The 20,509-nt window shown below is 34.7% G+C and overlaps 3 protein-coding genes across 3 annotated transcripts; all 3 read left to right on the top strand.

Annotated features, from left to right (window-relative positions):
* The first annotated feature begins 2,815 nt into the window (after positions 1-2,815).
* On the top strand, positions 2,816-6,450 carry LOC107551601 (uncharacterized). The gene is made up of 3 exons (XM_016233268.1): positions 2,816-2,823; positions 2,938-3,387; positions 5,999-6,450. Exons 2-3 carry the CDS (start codon positions 2,946-2,948, stop codon positions 6,448-6,450), a joined length of 894 nt encoding a protein of 297 aa, XP_016088754.1. The 5' UTR covers positions 2,816-2,823; positions 2,938-2,945.
* A 2,282-nt stretch (positions 6,451-8,732) lies between these two features.
* LOC107551600 (uncharacterized) lies at positions 8,733-9,614 on the top strand. The gene has a single exon (XM_016233266.1). It carries the CDS (start codon positions 8,733-8,735, stop codon positions 9,612-9,614), a length of 882 nt encoding a protein of 293 aa, XP_016088752.1.
* A 3,343-nt stretch (positions 9,615-12,957) lies between these two features.
* On the top strand, positions 12,958-18,228 carry LOC107551599 (uncharacterized). Its single transcript, XM_016233265.1, has 4 exons — positions 12,958-13,031; positions 13,196-13,740; positions 17,225-17,258; positions 17,451-18,228. Exons 2-4 carry the CDS (start codon positions 13,204-13,206, stop codon positions 17,927-17,929), a joined length of 1,050 nt encoding a protein of 349 aa, XP_016088751.1. The 5' UTR covers positions 12,958-13,031; positions 13,196-13,203; the 3' UTR covers positions 17,930-18,228.
* Positions 18,229-20,509: the final 2,281 nt, after the last annotated feature.

Here is a 20,509-nt window from a genome sequence, read left to right as displayed (position 1 = left end):
GTTTATGTTTTACGTCACTGAACGGACGCTGCTAAGGGACAAAAAGCACAACGCAGTACTAATAAATATATTAGGAATATTATCTTCTTCTTCTTCTTTTTGTTCAATGGCCGTTCACTCCTTAGGAGTATTACCGCCACCTACTGTATCTCTTGCGCACATGGGTGATGAATCTGTACTGAAGGGGAAAAAAAAAATAATAAATTTGTAATGCCCCACCCACCCCAGAGGATCAGAGCCCAAGCTTCAGCTGGTGCTGCGTGTTCAGCTCCTCCAGCTTCCACACTGTGCTCCTCAACCTCCGAGATGGGCAGAAGCAGCATGATCCTCATCCTCAAACACTAAATCCTGTGAGCTCTAAAAATGTTAAAACCACCTTAACATCTGACTGTCACTCAAACCCTTTCCCAAAAGGTCCACGACACTCACTGGTCTGTTCCTTATATTGTTAAAAAGACTGTTACGCTGATCATGTTTACTACATTCAAAAAGCACATGCTCTACTGTTTCAAAAACATCACATTCATCACACATACCATTTTCATTCTTCCCCATTAATGCAAGTGTTTTTAATTTAGTCCTGTGTGACCCATCCTTAATCTAGAAATCATTACTTCTTCCTTTCTGTGTCTTCCATTAAACTGTTATTTTTTCCCCTGCTGATTTTACAATATTATAATACCACCTACCTGTGCTGCTATTTTCCCATCTTTGTTGCCATATTCTTATTATTTCCCTATTAATTACTGATTTTATCTCATTCCTTCCCAGAGGTACCTTAACATCCAGCAAGTTTTTCTTTAAAGCTTCTTTTGCTAACTTATCCGCTGTTTCATTCCCTACTATCCCAATATGTGCCGCTACCCAACAAAAGTATACGATTATACCCTCTATTTTCAGTCTGTACAGTAATGTATACATTTCTACTAGCAGGTCTTCTCTATCAGTTTTTGTCGACAATATACTTTTAAGAGCTGATGAAGAATCTGAGCAAATTACAGTCGGAGTCCTATTTGGCTTAATCTGTTCTATCCACTGCAATCCTACTATTATAGCAGTTAATTCTGTAGAATATACAGACAATTTGTCACTTAAACTTGTCTTAAATCTTGGAATGTACACTCCCATGCCCACTTTTTGTTTGATTGGGTCTTTAGATCCATCTCTCATAAAAACATTGATTTCATAACTATTAGTATATCTTTCTTCTGCTTTTTCCCGGGCCTCCAACAATCATGGATAAAATAGAAAAAACTCTGGCTTCTTCGACAAAAAAATTTTCTGCCCAAGAAAATTACTGAAGATTATTCATAACTGTTAATCTTACAAAGTTTATTGAAAGTATTTCATCCAATTGCTGCTTTTGTCATTTTAAAGAAACAATTACTCACTTATTTTGGAATTGTGTTTTGCAAAAGTGTTTTGGGTTGACTTTTCTAATTTTGTAAAAAAAAGGATTCCCAAACTTCTGTATAAGCCATTTTTTCGTTACTCTTTGAGAATTGACCCTATAGGCCTATGTTTAGAATGATTTTATTAGCCTACTAAAACTTGCAATTATTATTATTTTTAACAAAGATGTTTCAACAAAGTTTATTCAATGGTGTAACACATATAATATGCTTTAGTTCCTTTCAGAATTTCATGTATCATAACCCTCTTACAATATTTTGTTTATTGTCTTTTTGCTTGTTATTGTTGTATTCTTTTGCCCAGTTGCAAAAATATGTTTTGTTTTGTAGTATGCCAAGTGACATTCTCAGCTCTCTGCATTAATTGTGTCAACTTTGTGCATTACGAATCAGCAGACAATTATAGGTTAATGATAAATATATAGTTAATAATACATTTAGCCTAAATATTAATAAATGTAATTATTTGACTGGTGATGAGCAGAAAAGAGAGCACTTAAGAACTTATGTCACACACGTGGTAACTATTTCCAATAAATCCAACCAATGAATACCTTTTTGCTGACCATAATTTGACTTAGGTACCATTAGTATTTGTTGTTAAAATTAGATGTTTGAATAGTTCCAAACATCAATATGTTCATCTCTGAATAGGTTCAGCTCATGATTCATGTTTAAAGTGTGTTGTGAAGAATATCTGTCTCCTCTAAGAAATAAACTCTGTCGACATTTCCAATAGTTGTTTAACTGCAAGGTCACAGCCTTTTCACTGATGCATATGCCTCTGTTTTCACATGCAGAGGGTATTTTCCAGGAAATGTATTTTGGACTGAATCACTTCCTCTGATCTGCAGCTGCACGGCATCTCATTGAAAAGACAAACAATCTTACTCTCATTTCTTTTTATAGCTTTGTACTTTCTGTTTCATATTTTCATACTCAAAAATATTATTATATTAATTTCAATTACATTTACTAATCAACTGGTGATTATTTTATCATTGACCGCTGATTATTACTGTGTTTCAAAACTTATTTACACAACACAAACTTGTATGCTCTGTTAAATAAATAAAAAATCTGTTAATGTTACAACTGTAAAGCTATTTTAGTTAACTGTACAACTGTAATAATGCCAAAGCGATTTTAAAGATGTCAATAAGTTGATGACAGTGAGGGGTACAAATAAACTCTAAACTGTGAAATCTTCATCAAGATTTTCATTTTGAAATGAACACATTCTGCTGCTCTCTGTCAGCTGTAAAAGCTGTTTCTGGTTGTATAAGACTGTTTTTTCCGAAAGAAACTAAACTTAAGGTTTGGGGGTTTCCATCTTGTCGAAGGAGTGGCTTCAAGATATTCCCCACTTCTTAAGCAGCTGTTTGCACAGTCTGAATTTGTCATCCAAGAGGTAAGCATCATATTTCTCTAAACTTTTACACTAAAAGCTATTGACAGACCTCTTTACCTTCACCAGCACCTCTTTATACAACAGCGGATGAACAGTTTTGTTCGCTTTATCTAGATTTCAGCATGTGGGCAGAGGATGATTTGTATCCAGGTGTGCCGTGTCTCCAAAGCTACACGGAGCCTGTGAATGGTAAAATATACCTAATGTATCATGGGACTTCTCGATATACTGCACAGCAGATTATGGCCTGTGGCTTTTGGCCATCTGCAAATGGCATGCTTGGACAAGGCGTCTACCTCAGCAGAGATCTTAATAAGGCCAGCAGATACCCACTTAATCTACCTGAACATGAAAGAGTTGTTATTAGAGTGCAGGTTAATGTTGGAAGAGTAAAAAAAATCGACTACCAAGGTCATCCAATGCAGAAAACCTGGCATGACCACGGGTACGACACTGCCTGGTGCCCTCCAAACTGCGGCATGGTGCCAAGCGGCCTGGAAGAAGATTGTGTTTGGGATCCACGCCGGATTCAGATCATTGATGTCATTTACCCAAAAGTGCTGTGTGGCTATTATTATTAAAAAATGCATGAAATTACAAATGTGCTGGTTCTTTTTCATGTTTTTAAAGAATAAAATTTTTTGTCGATTTAATCTCTGCATTGATGAAGTTATATATATATACTATATATATATATATATATATATATATATATATAATTTTTTTTAACACTTGCACATTGTCTTTGCATGCTTGTGTTGAAAATCAAGACTAAAATCAAGGTTGTTATAAAACTGTAAGAAATTACTGGGAAATATTATTTAGTTGATACAGTTCAAATGTTTCGAAAAAATAATCTAATGCAAAAGATAAACTGTGCATTTTATTCAAAGCATGAAAGAACTTTGGTCCATAACTAATAGCCAAATTCAGCACCTCATTTTGAGACACTGACTGCCACATGTCTACTCTTAACACACTTAACACACATTTGAGAGATGTTGTATGCACAATATTTGTAATAAAATAAAACAAATAAAATAAAAGCATGTATTCCGCCCTATTGATGAATCAGGAACTATATTTGGGGTTGTCTAGGAATTTTCTTAATAAAGACAACACAAGTAAGTCCCAGGACTTGTCTTACCATCAGAAGAAAGTGTTTAGGCCAGAGGAGAACTCTCAAAACAACATCTTAAAATATTTGTGTCATTCAAACAAGGTCTTTCCACACATCTGCCAACTTCTCTGATTTGTTACTTTTTGTGCCACAGATCTGTCTCACCTCCCATATATTTACAAAGTTGTGTCTCTGTGTGTGATTCTCCTCAAGGTTATAAAACATCTTCACATTCCAGCTAACTTAGATCTTAACACGCTTTAATCCTTTTTAGCTCTGTTTATGTACAAAAATAATTATGTTTATATTCATGTCGGAATGATTTACATAATGTTAAAAGAAATTTAAATAATAATGTTACTAAACTAAAATCTAAAATGTCTTCTTGTGTTTCTCATTATGAAATGAAAGACTACTGAAGTGATATTAGTTACCAGCATGGATATAGTTCTTCGGCCATTTCTTTCCAGAGTTTTATTTGGAAGTTCCCACATCCCAATTTATTTTTGGCTGGTTGGATTAAGATTTATGCCTGCTTATTTGTATCGTTTTGTCAGTCTCTGCAGTCTTTTTTAGCCTTAGTCTTATTAGACTTCTTTGCATTTTGTTGGATTTGACTTTAAATAAAAATCGCCTTATAGCTGTTATGTCCACACTTGAGTCATTTCACCATTCATAGTTTATACTTTGTAATCAGGAACTTCATGGTAACTGGCATGCCTACAAACCTTCAAGTCTCTGAAGACTGATAATGTTGACCTACTCTTTACAGGAATGATGTGGGCTGGCCAAGAAATAAAACTTATTTGGAGAACATGAGTTGTGCACATTCAAGAAGTCTGTCCAAATGTTCTGAGAGTGAAGGTTAATGTTGGATAAGTGATTGATTATCAAGGTGCCTGAATCCCCCACAAAGTGCCATCGTGGCAAGTGGTCTTGAGCAAGAATGTGTTTGGAAACAAATTACAGTCATTGATGTAATTCATCCAAATTAAGGAGTAGGCTTTTGTGGTTTGTTATGAGCAATGAAAATCCTAACATATATTTTATCCTAAAATCTGATGTTTTATTGAGAATTCAATCATTACAGTGTGCTCTGCTGACTATTTCTTACAACACTGGAGAAATAAAATAATGAAATAGTTTTGAAGCAATGTAAAAAGAAATATTAATGCAAAATTGTTTTGGTAAAACATATGTTACTATATAAATAAAAATAAAGAAAATAAATAAGAAAATAGCTTGTGTAATAGCTGTTGTCTTGTCAAAAGAGTAAGGTAAATTCTGTTCCTTTTGTCTTTACCTGGAAAATGTGTGTGTGTGTGTGTGTGGGGGGGGGGTTATAAATAATTCTAAAATCAATGAATTCATATTGGACTGAAAAACAATTTGCCATCTCAGTTCAGAAGCACACCGCCAATGAATACTGCAACTAGTACCTTGCTAGTTGTACTTGGTTTTGGACTGATTGGCTGCGGCGGTGTGGTGACGTCTCTTTATAATGATGATTGACAGTGTGGAGGGCCAATGGCGATTATCTAAGAAAGTGAAAGTAAAAGAGAGAGAGCAACCCGTGCGCTTAAAGAGAGTCCCTTTATGCTTTATTTTTTACTTTCAATAAGTGCTATAATTTGAAATATGCCTGGTCAAATGACAGCTCGACGTATTCGTATGTACGCCCTCGGCTACACTGTTTAAGGCAATATTGTAATGTTTTAACTGGTCTAGGGGCTAAAAGTTTGTTGAAGATCTGTGTAATTTAAAGGATATACTGTAGGCATTTCCCAAGAACAAATATCACGTAAATAGCTTGTTTGAATTTGAGGGTTGGTAAGTGAAATTTCTCTATATAAAACAGATTATAAGCAGAGATAACATTATGTAAATATAAAATTATTTTTGGTAATTTTGTTTTTATTAAACTTGTGATAGTATAAATCTTCGTATTATGTTTATTGTTTACGTGCATATTTTAAAGATACAGACAAAAGGCCTATTTGTGATTTGTCCAGGTGCAAATCATGTGGGGTGGAAATGATTCAACTTTCCTCCAAGGCAACACAAATCCAGTATCAGGTCAAGTCTACACAATGTACCATGGCACATCCATGGAGGCTGCAAAGAAAATTAGAAAAGAGGGTTTTCATCAGTCTGTTGCTGGCATGCTTGGACGTGGTGTTTACCTCAGCCGAGATCTAGAGAAGGCCCGTAGGTATCCTCTAAATCTGCAAGCATACCAGAGAGTGGTTCTGAAAGTCAAGGTCAATGTTGGGAGAGTGAAGAAGATTGACAAACAAGGTCATCCACTCCAGAATATCTGGCATGATCACGGGTACGACACTGCCTGGTGCCCTCCAAAATGTGGCATGGTGCCGGGTGGCCTTGAAGAAGACTGTGTTTGGGATCCACAACGGATTCTGGTCATTGAAATGATCTACCCATTTTTAGAGGTTGTTTTACCCTGTCTGTTCTTTTTGTTACTGATTCTAATTGAAATACTAACATAGAACTTACAGGAAGAAATTACAGGACTATGTAGCCAAAGTGTTTTTAATTCTTCAAAGAAAAATAGTCTGTCATCACTGGTTTTGTGTATTAAACTTGTTATGATCACATATCCTCTGTCACACTGTACAGTATGTAGGAGCCATTTTAATGCAATTTCATATTTGTCCATTGGGTGGCATGGTATATTAGGGCAATTGGGTAATAAGACAACAGTTGTGTAATGGTAGTAGGGAAACACACAGTTGTTGCCAGTTCAGGATCATGCTTCATCATGCTGATCATGCTTATTTTTATTATGTGTTGGACTGAGTTGAATAGTATGAGGTATGGAATTGATATTTGTATTCTGTGAACTAGACAATGACACCACAGGAAGCTAACTGGAAGCAATGTTTATTCATTGGAGCACAGTAAAGAAAGACACTGTTTGCATTTTACATCTGTTTTGCATGGACATTTTTACGCGTCAAATACTCGCTCACTCCTATTACCAATACCAGCGGCTTAGTGGAAAGCTGCTACATAATGATCAGAAGCTTTGTATTTATTGGCTTATTCACAAATCTTTATCATTAGAGGGTGTGATTATCTGTAGACAGACTAAGCATTTACAGGGATGCATGGGCTGAGATTGAAATTATTTTTGATGTAACATGAGGGCAAATCAAAAACCATGGCAATGAATGAACGGAAAAGGAAATATGAACTATCACAGGAAACAGTGCAAAATTCAGTCCAACTCAAAACAGAACTGAAATACAGATGACCCATTACACATTTTTTTCACTTGTGATCCATCATAAAAGACCCTCTGCTACGTGCTTAAAGATGAAAACTCTTGAAAAATATCTGATAATTAGGTCTGGAATCTGGAGACTGTGTTGTTCTGCTCACTGTGACATTTCAGACTCCAACACAGCAAAAATACATTTGATTAAAACAAACAAACAAACTGGAGGGGAAATATTGATACTTTTCATTTAAATGTTTTGTTTATGGACTTGGAGAATCATAGTACTAGTCTCTTTGCTTTTGGGGGTTAGAGAAAGCAAAGAAGCAACATGCTCAAATGATCCCACAGACTTTACAGCACTATCCTTTACAAAATCCATACATTTGTAATCTTTTGTAATCTTTTCATCGCATTTTGTCAAGATAAAGAGAAAAAAAGTAGAATCTCTTTTGTTGTCAATACTTCCTATACAAGCTTGCTGTTCATAAATCTTTTCCAGGTAGTCTATGTTCAGTGTTAAAAGCAACATCAGAGACTGTTGAAAAACTTGTTCTTAAGACACAGTCTGAACATAGTATTTATATATTTATTTATTTATGCAAGCTTGTATGCTTTTACTGTAAATAAAAATAAATTAATTAATTCATGTGATCAATTTCATTGATCTTATCTGTTTGAATCTTATCAGGTTAGTTGTATTTATTGTTCTTTATCCTGCCATGTTCAAACATATTCTGTCACAGCTGTGTAAATGTTACTGATTGAGTTATGAATTTCCAGGGAAACAGTCCTCTAAATCAGAAACAAAACTTAAATGACACTGAAACTTGGATTTAAAGGAAAAGGGTGTATACTGGAGTTCTTATTTTCATTGCGCTGTTGCATTGTGAGTTAATTCGAAATATTCATATCATATCACTTGGAAGTTCACATATTTTATAAAGTTAATGCTTGACTTTATGAAAGTTTGACAAAGGTTTCATCATACCCTGTTTACTGTATATTTATCAATATTTTGTATTAGAGTCTCTCTGCTATTGGATGTTGGAATAAACAAAAAGACAAAACGATTTTACCAAAAAGTCTTCTAATCAGTTTTATAATTGTATAGTCTTTTAATTTCATAAACTTAAAATCAAATAATCAATACACTTTACAGCACTATGCTTTACAAATTCTGAGCATAAATTGTTCTCACAATCAGTAATAGATGAATAGAAATTGAAACTCAATGGAACACCTTTAGACATGGACACACCCTGAAATATGAACCATTTATATACCTGCTTTCAGAAAGAAGCAATCAGCTTTAGAAGCGACATCAGAGGTAAGGCACCACTTTGTCTTTGTGAAAATGCTGTGCTTTATTGGTTTTTACTAATTTACTAAAAAATTCCATAGTGATATTATTTTATACTATAAATATAAACTACTGTATTTCTTAATTCCATTTGTCAGTTTGCTAGTAAACTTTAGTAAAATTCCTAATTGTAATGTTTTTCTATTAATTTCTATTCATTTTTCGATTTGATTTGTCCAGGTGCAAACATGTGGGCTGAAGATAACTTGGGTCCAGGTGCTCCACCATGCCTTGAGAGTTACAGAGAACCAGCAGACAGTAACATCTATATAATGTATCATGGCACATCCAGGGAGGCTGCTGCAAGAATTAAATGGGAGGGTTTTCGTCAGTCTTCTGATGGCATGTTTGGGCCTGGTGTCTACCTCAGCCGAGATCTACAGAAGGCCTCCAGATATCCTTTAAATCTACCTGAGAATCAGAGAGTGATTGTGAGAGTAAAGGTCAATGTTGGGAGAGTGAAGAAGATTGATTATCAAGGTCATCCAATGCAGAAAACCTGGCACGATCAAGGGTACGACACTGCCTGGTGCCCTCCAAACTGTGGCATGGTGTCAAGTGGTCTTGAAGAAGACTGTGTTTGGGATCCAAGACGAATCACTGTCATTGATGTAATTTTTCCAAACATGTGGGCTGAAGACGACTTGGGTCCAGAAGCTCTGCCATGTCTTGAGAGTTACAGAGAACCAGCTGATGGTCAAGTCTACAGAATGTATCATGGCACATCCAGGGGAGCTGCTGAAAATATTAAACGGGAGGGTTTTCGTCAGTCTTCTGATGGCATGTTTGGACCTGGTGTCTACCTCAGCCGAGATCTACAGAAGGCCTCCAGATACCCTCTGCATCTACCTGAGAACCAGAGAGTGGTTTTGAGAGTGAAGGTCAATGTTGGGAGAGTAAAGAAGATTGACTCTCAAGGTCATCCAATGCAGAAAACCTGGCATAATTACGGGTACGACACTGCCTGGTGCCCTCCAAACTGTGGCATGGTGTCAAGTGGTCTTGAAGAAGACTGTGTCTGGGATCCAAGGCGAATCACTGTCATTGGTGAAATGCACCCAAAGCAATGAGAGTTAATGAAGTATGCTCTAGCAATGCTGTAATGAAGTATGCTTAAGAAATTAGTTCTTCTGAAATGTTTTCTGAAAGTGTTTCCAGCTGTTGAATACAAATTACCATACATGCTTTGAAATGGTGATTTAATTTTAGTATACCCTGAACTTAAATCTAGCTACAAATAAACAACATACTTCATGCATATACCTTTGTGTTGTTGTTTTTTTAAATATTTGATACTTTAAATACAAAATAAAATGCTAAATGGATATCCAGAAACTTGCTAGACTGTAAGATATATAAATATGTATTAGAAACGTTAGAAAGTTAATAATGTTTACGTTTCTACTACCCTTACCAAAAAGTAGTATACTTCAAGTTTAGTGAGCGCGTGCGAATGGTTGCCAGATTGCTTAAAATAAGCAAAACACCGGGAATAAAATGTATCCATGTAACAGTGAAGTTCTGATTTTGAACTCTTGATATCTGGTAACCGCACACATGAACGCTCTAGATGCGTGTACTGTAGAGCAGTATGCAATAACATTTGTCTCCTTTTTTGACGAAAATAAAAATAGGTTTTTGGTAAAGTTTTTATTTTTTGAATACATTTTAGTCTCGTCTTATTTCGTCAACGAAATTGCATGTTGATATAGTCATAGTCATCATGATCCACTGTATCAAATGCAGCAGTCAAATCTAAGAGAACAAGCCACAGCATAATTTGCCAGAATCACAGGTTACTAAAACATAATTTAAAACTTTCAACAGTGCAGTCTTACTAGTATTAATATTTTTTAAAACCAGATTGAAAATGTTCAAAAATCATGTTATCAGCTAGAAAACCCTGCAACTGCTGTAAGACAATTTTCTCCAGAATCTTAGTGATAAAAGACACATTTTAAATACCGGTAGGTCTCAAATTGGTTAACACTGTAGGGACTAGGTTCGGTGAAAGCGTGAAGAGCAAGAACCAGAGAATGGAGCTGCTGCAGGAATCAAGGGAATAATCCACTCTCGTTCTGGTTCCGGAGAGTGCCGGTGGAAAAAAACGATCCCTGTCTAAGACCTCCGCATGGAGACCCAGTGGAGATTGAGACTCCTGGTGGTGTGCCAGGGAGAGCTTCAGAAAACCTATAGAATCTTAACATGTTATTTTACTCATTTTTAGGGTTCATTTTTCATCTGTCATTTATTTTATGTTATTTCTTCATTTCAATCACATGCATATAGTACAATAAAAGTGTTTATGTAACAGAATAAATCTATCGTTTTTTCTGGTTTATTCCAAGTACACTTCAACTTTTCCCAGTAACCAAGTAAACTTCATTGTATAATGCACAAATTTGTATGTACAATTATGTGTTTTGATCCTGAATGCACACTTTGTATTCAACACACTATTGCGTACTGGGATAAAACATTGGAGCCATAAAAAAATGTAAGTTTCAAAGAGTTTTACTGGTTTAACCTGTTCAACACCTTCAGAAGATTCTATAAGCACTTTGCTCCTCCTTCACTGGATAAATTAAATCTGTGATACGTTTTGGATCCCAAACACAGTTTTCTTCAAGACCACTTGGCACCATGCCACATTTTGGAGGACACCATGCAGTGTCATACCCGTGATCATGCCAGATTTTCTGCATTGGATGAAGTTGACGGTCAATCTTCTTTACTCTCCCAACATTGACCTTTGCTCTCAGAACCACTCTCTCGTTCTCAGGTAGATCCAGACCAGAGGATATCTGGAAGCCTTCTCTAGATCTCGGCTGAGGCAGACACCACGTCCAAGCATGCGTTTTTCAGAAGACCGCTTGAAGCCAGAGACTTTTTTCAGCATTCTCCTTGGATGTGCCATGATAGGCTACATTATGTAGATGTTACCGTCCTCTGGTTCTGGCGTTAATTTAGTTAACGAACAAGACGATGACGAAAAATGTTCGTTGACGAGGTTTTTGGCCATGACTAACATGACGAGACGAAGACAAGATGATGACGAGACGATAATAAGGTCAATAAACACTAATGCATCAACACTACTGCTGTTCCTGAAACCACGCCTTCTTTCTTTGCGTGCACATTTGGGCGGCATTATGCTAATATTTCCACATAGTGACGTAGATATGTGGGGGCGTGTTAGAATGAGCCGTTTTAGGTAGGCGTGGCTGACTCTTAACTTTTATAAAGAATATCTCTTTGGATTTGAGACTTTAGTCTTTGCTACTTTAAAGATCTTCTTTATGCACCAAGAGCTTGTAACACTCCAAAGAGAAAGGAAAAATTTAAATCGCATCATATGACCCCTTTAACATTGCAGAGCATTTTTCTAGCGATTCTTTTTTTATCATGTGGGGTTCCTCAGGGATCCATTTTTATTTTGAGTAACTTTTACTTTACTCCACTACATTTTGTAAAACATATCGTTACTCTTTATTTTGAAATGAAGAAATCATCACGTGCTCTGAGACCCAAAAACGGTGTCCGATTCATGAACAAACTGATTAATTTTCAATGAACCTGATAAATCAGTTTCCAAATCGCACTAAACAATTAATTCGCGAATCGGGCTGATCCGATTGCAGCTGCAAGAAATCCTTTATTCTTAAAAATAATAAAAAAGCAGTGCGTCCACAATTTGTTTTATAATAATAACCACACTGCACATTTGGCATAAATTATATCAATGATCTAAATCCAACGGGGATCCAAAACACAGTCTTCCTCAAGGCCACTTCACACCATTTCACAGTTTGGAAGGCACCAGGAAGTATCGTACATGTGATCATGCCAGGTTTTCTGCATTGGATGAACTTGGTAGTCGATTTTTTAAACTCTTTTCTGATTTGTTACTTTTGCATGAATATAAAATGTATTATTTATTATAACTTTTATGTACAAAAAGTTATATGTACATATTTATTGTATCAATTATTTAAATAAAACACTGTCTAACTGTTTTGTCCCTTCTTTAGTCATTTTATAATCAATGACATGGGTTCATACTTTATAATTAGGAATTTAATGATAACCGGCACATCTAAAAACTTTTGAACTCCCACTTAAGTGCATCTGATAAAGCTGACACACTCTTTGCAGGAATGCTGTGGGCTGGCAGAGAAATTAAACTTATTTTTAGTTGTGCCTCCAATACAAGTACAATACCAATATATTTTAATTTACTCATACGACACATATATAAATGTTAGTGCTTACATAGAATAAAATTGCTGCGTCAAATTAAGTGTAGATATGTAATCAGAGAAACAACAAAAACTACAGTACACTTTACTCACTCTTGCTGCTTCAGGTGATTGCAATTTTTCTTTATGGCCTCATAAAACATTTACTGCTGTGTCATAGGCTTCAGTTCATTGGTTAAAGGTGTGTCCAAGATTAGACTGAATCAGACTGAATTTGTCATCGCAGAAGTAAGTAACATATCCGACTATTTGTGATTATTTAAACAAACGTTCTCATATTCTACCAAATGTACAGTATTCCTTTGTACTGACTTCCCTCCTTTTTTCTGCTGCTCTATAACCAAACTTGAGCATGAAAACAGTTTGTAGATTTGTTATATTTTTGTCTTTAGGTTTAAACATGTGGGCAGAGAGTGACTTGTATCCAGGTGTGCTGTGTCTTCAAAGCACTACAGAGCCTGTGAATGGTAATGTATACCGAATGTATCACGGCACCACTGAAAGAGCAGCACAACAGATCAAAATCTCTGGCTTTCAGCCATCTGCAGATGGCATGCTGGGACGTGGCGTCTACCTCAGCCGAGATCTTAACAAGGCCAGCAGATACCCACTTGACAAGCCGCGTGAGAGAGTTGTTATCAGAGTGAAGGTCAATGTTGGGAGAGTGAAGAAGATTGACCATAAACGTCATCCACTGCAGAATACCTGGCATGATCACGGGTACGACACTGCCTGGTGCCCTCCAAACTGTGGCATGGTGACCAGCGGTCTTGAAGAAGACTGTGTTTGGGATCCGAATCGAATCACTATTATTGATATAATTCCACCAAGCCTTCAAAGCAGGGAAAATCCAGTTGAAGGTAAAGACTACACAATGTTTTATGGTACATCTAAAGAAGAAGCAGAAAAAATGAAAGCTTATGGCTTTATAAACATAGTATAAAATAAATAATTATTCTATTTATTCTAATATAATATTTCCTATTGTGCAGAGATACCAAAAAAAATGTTCATATAAATCAGTGCAGTTTCTGCTTGATTTGATTTCAGTTTGATAAAAATCATTAAACCTCTAAAAGGGACAGAAATCACACCCTGTTTACTTCAGACTTATCAATATATTGGGATTGGATAATCATAGTATGGGTCTCTTTGCTTTTGAAGAATACAAAGAAACAACACACTTTTGTGTTGTTTCTTTGATTAAAATGATTAATTTCATAACACCAAATGATTAAATGGAATTACCAAATCGTATAGAATTTACAGTAATAAAGTCCATATATAAATGTAATCATACATATATTAGAGCTTACTGAGATAAGGAGAAAGTGAAAGCTTATTCTTTCCCTCAAGTATTTTTTCCGTTGTGGACACACCCAGAATAAGCCTGCGGTTCATAAATCTGGTTTCAGAGGATCTGCATTCGGTGTTAGAAGCAACGATTAGCGGTAAGTCACTTTTTGTCAAAATATATATGGTGCTTGATTATAAACCCTCTATTCAATCAAATATATATTTTAATATATACTTTTCTATATATTTATTTAGACATGTCCCACATTTGATCATTTTATCTCCCATTTTTGTTTTCACTAATATCTTACGTATACTAAGATTATTTGTGGTTCAGGTGCAAGCATGTGGGCAGAGGATGACTTGGACCCAGGTGCTCCAGCATGCCTCCAGAGTTATACAGCTCCAGAAGAAGGCAAAATCTATATAATGTATCATGGCACATCCATAGAGGCTGCGCTAAATTTTTTTACAGAGGGTTTTCAGCAGTCCTCTGGTGGCATGCTTGGACCTGGTGTCTACCTCAGCCGAGATCTACAGAAGGCCTCCAGATACCCTTTACATCTATCTGAGTATCAGAGAGTGATTGTGAGAGTAAAAGTCAATGTTTGAGGCAAAAAAGGCAAAAGACACTGCCTGGTGTCCTCCAAACTGTGGCATGGTGCCAAGTGGTCTTGAAGAAGACTGTGTTTGGGATCCAAGACGAATCACTGTCATTGATTTAATTAGTCCAATGCAAGAGGAGCAAAGTTCTTGTAGAATCCTATGAAAATGTTGAGTAGATTAAACCAATATATTTCTTTGCTATATAAACTTTTCTTTCAGTTTTGTAGACTGTTTTGTCCAAGTATACAAGAAGCTGTTGAATTCAAAGTGTGCTGTGAAATGATGGTTGCTTTGTGTAATGTTCTGATGCTAAAGATGGACATGTTAATGAATATTGATGTGAATATGATTGTTACATTATATAAATTTTTCAGTCATCTTTCAGTTACATTACAGATAAAAAAAAATTCATTATTGTACTAGCAATTTTGTTATTGTCCTAGACTGTGCTTCAGTCATTTTTAACAATATTGTTTCCACTACAAATATCTAAACATTGTTAAATCAAGACATTTTTACTTGAGAAGCACAATGATCTAAGATATTAAGTATAGTTTTCTGAGAATTTGATCAAAATTTAAGGGAGTTTCTGCTTAAAACAAGAAAAAAAATAGATCTGCCAGTGAGGTAAAAAAAATAATAATAATAAACTTAATTCAAAGGGAAATAAGATTATTTTTCTTACCCCATTGGTAGATATTTTTATTGCTTCAAGCATAAGATAACTTAATTTTGAGCAAAATTTCCAAAAACAAGACTTAATATCTTAACTAATTTTCCTTCTCAATAAATGCATCTTGATTTTAGAACATTTAGATAACTGGACAAGTCAAAAATGCTGAGTAAGAAATAATTTTTTGCAGTGTGCGACATTTCTGAGACCTAGTGTTTTTTTGAAACACTACAATAATTTTGACTTGAATAAAATCACTCAATTTATATGTTTGCTACAACATGAAAAACAATTTTAGATTACCATTTTTGTACCAGCATTTGTCCCCACATATCATTCAGTGTATATAGCCAAAACAACTGTTCATTTTTAACTATTAAAACTTCTAGTTTTCTAAGACTGTTTAAATGTTTTCATGGCTAAAAGTCTGGTGATTTCCATTGCAATCAAAATCAGGCTTGACTAGGAATTTCCTCAGGATCAACATCACATAAACATTCTTTCATTTAAATTCAGTCTGTATTTGTCCTTGGAAAGGTAAAAGCAGCATACAAGCATACTTTATAAATGCTAATCTCTGATTATTAGGAATATTTTCATAGACCTTTCAAAATAATGAACCAGAAAAGATATTACATTATAGATAATATTATGTCAACTACAGTTACATTTCGGTTTAATTGTATTTATTTCAAGTTTGATGCTTACTGTTTTTGTGGTCCATTTACATGAAAGCTGCAAATAAATTTAGAAAAGATTTCATCTGTCTTCTTGTGGCATGCTCAGACATGCTTACCTCAGGCCTCCAAATATCCAAATGATACTAACATAAAATAACAATAATAATAATTTCTGTGCCTAAACATATTTCATTCTAGATCACTGTACATCACTGTAATATGTATACTAAATATATTCAGGTTCAATAAATTTATGGTAATCTGTGTCACATTGCTGTATTCGCTGACCCCATATGCACTTCATTCTTAAAGCTGCCTCTTGTTAGTTTTACTCAGTGTTGACTCCTTGTGTTGTTCATGATCAATGAACATAACATTTAACATTTATAAAATTTGTAAAGAATATATTTTAAATATCTTTGCAAATAAACATACAATCCTTTTTCAATATAAGGAACTTACCTTTATACATACCTTTCATGGGTCTTTTTTTGTTGTTTTTGTTGTTCTTTTAGGATTTTAAACATTTCATTATGTTTGGTGTAACAATTGAAATACAAAAAACATCTAAGTGAGTTGAAGGCCATAGAGCTTCCTGATATGAACTGGGGGGAAAAACTGTTTATAACTCCACCCATATACCACCATAACACCATTTATCTTTATACCTCATGTATATTCTATTAACGTGCAAATATTTATATTCTGGGCACAAAAATGCAAAGCAGTAAGATAAAAATAAAAAAGTTCTACAAAGTTAATAATTATTTTTATATTTCATTATACAATAAACATTTCTTTTATAAGGACATCATTTTACCCCTGGCATTTCTTCCAATATATATATATAGGTATAATTGATGTACAACTTATTGTTTATTTATTTATGTTTTGGTGCTGGTTATTATATAAAAATTGAATGAAAAGAAAAGTAAATGTATACATAAGTTGTGTAAATGTAAGTCAGGTGTTGATCTTATCTGTTTGAGCATATCAGTTAAATTATATTGCTTGTTTTTATTAGGTGGGGCAAACAGTCCTCAACAGCAAAAAATGAAACTGAAATTACACTAGAACTTTCTTCATAACGAAACCGTAAGAACTCAATGGAACACCTTTCATCATGGACACACCCTGAAAGATGTGCTATATATACCTGCTTTCAGCAGGAAGCAATCAGCTTTAGAAGCAACATCAGAGGTAAGACACCACTTCGTCTTTGTGGAAATGCTGTGCTTTTGTTGGTCATAGTGTTTGTAAAGACTATTAATATATCATAATATAAATTACTTTTAATGCTATTTTGTTTCTCATTATGTCTTTCTTTGTAAGTCAGTTTGCTAGTGATAAAAATTCTGAGTTTCTATTCATTTTTTTATTTAAATGGTCCAGGTGCAAACATGTGGGCTGAAGACGACTTGGGTGGAGGTGCTCCAGCATGCCTTGAGAGTTACATAGAACCAGTAGAATGTAAAGTCTACAGAATGTATCATGGCACATCAAGGGAGAATGCTGAAAAAATCAAAGTCTCTGGCTTCAAGCAGTCTTCTGCTGGCATGCTTGGACCTGGTGTCTACCTCAGTCGAGATCTACAGAAGGCCTCCAGATACCCTCTGGATCTACCTGAGAACCAGAGAGTGATTGTGAGAGTAAAAGTCAATGTTGGGAGAGTGAAGAAGATTGACTGTCAACGTCATCCACTGCAGAAAACCTGGCATGATCACGGGTATGACACTGCCTGGTGTCCTCCAAACTGTGGCATGGTGCCAAGTGGTCTTGAAGAAGACTGTGTTTGGGATCCAAGACGAATCACTGTCATTGATTTAATTAGTCCAATGCAAGAGGAGCAAAGTTCTTGTAGAATCCTATGAAAATGTTGAGTAGATTAAACCAATATATTTCTTTGATACAAATGATACTAACAAAACTAACATAAAATAACAATAATAATAATTTCTGTGCCTAAACATATTTCTTTGTAGATCACTGTACATCACTGTAATATTAATACTAAATGTATTCAGGTTCAATACATTTTATGGTAATCTGTGTCACATTGCTGTATTCTCTGACCCCATATGCACTTCATTCTTAAAGCTGCCTCTTGTTAGTTTTACTCAGTGTTGACTCCTGGTGTTGTTCATGATCATTGAACATACCATTTATTACATACACATAACATTTATAACATTTTTAAAGAATATATTTGAAATATCTTTGCAAATAAACGTACAATCCTTTTTCAATTTAAGGAACTTACCTTTATACATACCTTTCATGGGTCTTTTTTTTGTTGTTCTTTTGTTGTTTGTTGTTGTTCTTTTAGGATTTTAAACATTTCATTATGTTTGGTGTAACAATTGAAATACAAAAAACATCTAAGTGAGTTGAAGGCCATAGAGCTTCCTGATATGAGCTGGGGGGGGGGAACTCCACCCATATACCACCATAACACCGTTTATCTTTATACCTCATGTATATTCTATTAACGTACAAATATTTATATTCTGGGCACAAAAATGCAAAGCAGTAAGATAAAAAAAAAAAGGTTCTACAAAGTTAATAATGATTTTTATATTTCATTATACAATAAACATTTCTTTTATAAGGGCATAATTTTACCCCTGGTATTTCTTCCCAAAAAAAATATAATTATATATATATATATATATATATGTATATATATATATATATATATATAAATAAATAGGTATAATTGATATACAACTTATTGTTTATTTATTTATGTTTTGGTGCTGGTTATTATATAAAAATTGAATGAAAAGTAAAAGTAAAAAGAAAAGTAAATATATACATAAGTTGTGTAAATGTAAGTCAGGTGTTGATCTTATCTGTTTGAGCATATCAGTTCAATTATATTGCTTGTTATCCTGAGCTGTCAGCTTTTCCGTCATAGCTGCATAAGTAGTTTTTATTAGGTGGGGCAAACAGTCCTCAACAGCAAAAATGAAACTGAAATTACACTAGAACTTTCTTCATAACGAAACCGTAAAAACTCAATGGAACACCTTTCATCATGGACACACCCTGATACGGCAGGAAGCAATCAGCTTTAGAAGCAACATCAGAGGTAAGACACCACTTCGTCTTTGTGGAAATGTTGTGCTTTTGTTGGTCATAGTGTTTGTAAACCCTATTAATATATCATAATATACATTACTTTTAATGCTATTTTGTTTCTCATTATGTCTTTTTTTGTAAGTCAGTTTGCTAATGATAAAAATTCTGAGTTTTTATTAATTTTTTTATTTAAATGGTCCAGGTGCAAACATGTGAGCTGAAGACGACTTGGGTGGAGGTGCTCCAGCATGCCTCCAGAGTTACATAGAACCAGTAGAAGGCAAAGACAATATTTCAAGAGAACATGGCATTAACTTTCAATATCTTATTTAGCCAGTCAGTCAGTGAGTAGAAGGCATGCATTTACTTCTAAAAAATACATAAAATTAAACTTGCCTTTGCTTCTTAGACAGTAAATGATAGCACTGACATATATTGCACACTGATCCTCTCCAAAACTGAAGGCTTTGACCATTTCATTCCCAAAAAATTAAAGCCAACATAACCTATTTGTCAAACAATTTCCACCGTGATACCAGGTGCTGAGCATTTACCATCCCATACCCTGTCAGTCTTGAATAACATGAATAACTTGATCTGCACTATACATTTTGACATGTGTTGATCAGCACATCAGATCAGCTGTATTTGTTTGTTAACCTGCACTGTTCAGACATCTGCTGTTATAGCCATGTAAATAGTTTCTGAATAGGTGGGGCATTTACAGGAAAACGGTCTTCTACAGCCAAAATGAAACGTACATTTACATTTGAACTTTGTTTTAAAAAGAAAAAGATTGTTTTAATTTCAATATCAATAAAGTATGTTTAACTGAGCAGATCAAGTCAATTATCATTCCAAGTATTTTATAAAGTTAAAATAGAGAGATGAATGCAGTTCCTGCTTTCTTTATAACAGTTTGACAAAGGTCATATCATGCCCTGTTTACTTCAGACTTATCTTATGAGCTTTGGGAGAATTATAGTTTAGAGTTGTTTGCTTTTGGATGCTGGAGAAAACCAAAAGATAACAGTTCTACCAAACAGTCTTTTAATCAATCTTATAATTGTACAATATTCTAATTACATATTCTTTAAAAAAAAAAAAATTCCAATACAAAGATGAAACTCAGTGGAACACCTGCCATCATGGACACACCCTGAAAGATGTGCCATACCTGCTTTCAGAAGGAAGCAATCAGCTTTAGAAGCGCTGTCAGAGGTAAGACACCACATTGGGTTTGTGGAATGTATTTGGGGCTTTTTAGCTATTAGGTTTATACAACTTTTAAAAATCTTATAATAACAAGTTACCATTTTTCTCAATTGATTTGACACATTTCTCCAAAATCAGGTCAATGTTCTCAAAAC

Source organism: Sinocyclocheilus grahami, unplaced genomic scaffold (assembly GCF_001515645.1).
Source record: "Sinocyclocheilus grahami isolate Dianchi unplaced genomic scaffold, SAMN03320097.WGS_v1.1 scaffold428.1, whole genome shotgun sequence".
In the NCBI taxonomy this organism is placed as follows: domain Eukaryota; kingdom Metazoa; phylum Chordata; class Actinopteri; order Cypriniformes; family Cyprinidae; genus Sinocyclocheilus; species Sinocyclocheilus grahami.
The sequence above is the reverse complement of the archived record's forward strand: the minus strand, read 5'-3'. Positions and strand labels throughout refer to the sequence as shown.

Excerpts from the sequence above, each read along its gene's own strand:
- LOC107551601 (XM_016233268.1), top strand. The coding sequence starts at position 2,946 with ATGTGGGCAGAGGATGATTTGTATCCAGGTGTGCCGTGTCTCCAAAGC. Across the intron at positions 3,388-5,998 it reads CATTTACCCAAAAGTGCTGT|GCAACACAAATCCAGTATCA; the intron begins GTGGCTATTATT and ends CTTTCCTCCAAG.
- LOC107551600 (XM_016233266.1), top strand. The coding sequence starts at position 8,733 with ATGTGGGCTGAAGATAACTTGGGTCCAGGTGCTCCACCATGCCTTGAG.
- LOC107551599 (XM_016233265.1), top strand. The coding sequence starts at position 13,204 with ATGTGGGCAGAGAGTGACTTGTATCCAGGTGTGCTGTGTCTTCAAAGC. Across the intron at positions 13,741-17,224 it reads CTTATGGCTTTATAAACATA|CAGGAAGCAATCAGCTTTAG; the intron begins GTATAAAATAAA and ends ACCTGCTTTCAG. Across the intron at positions 17,259-17,450 it reads CTTTAGAAGCAACATCAGAG|GTGCAAACATGTGGGCTGAA; the intron begins GTAAGACACCAC and ends TAAATGGTCCAG.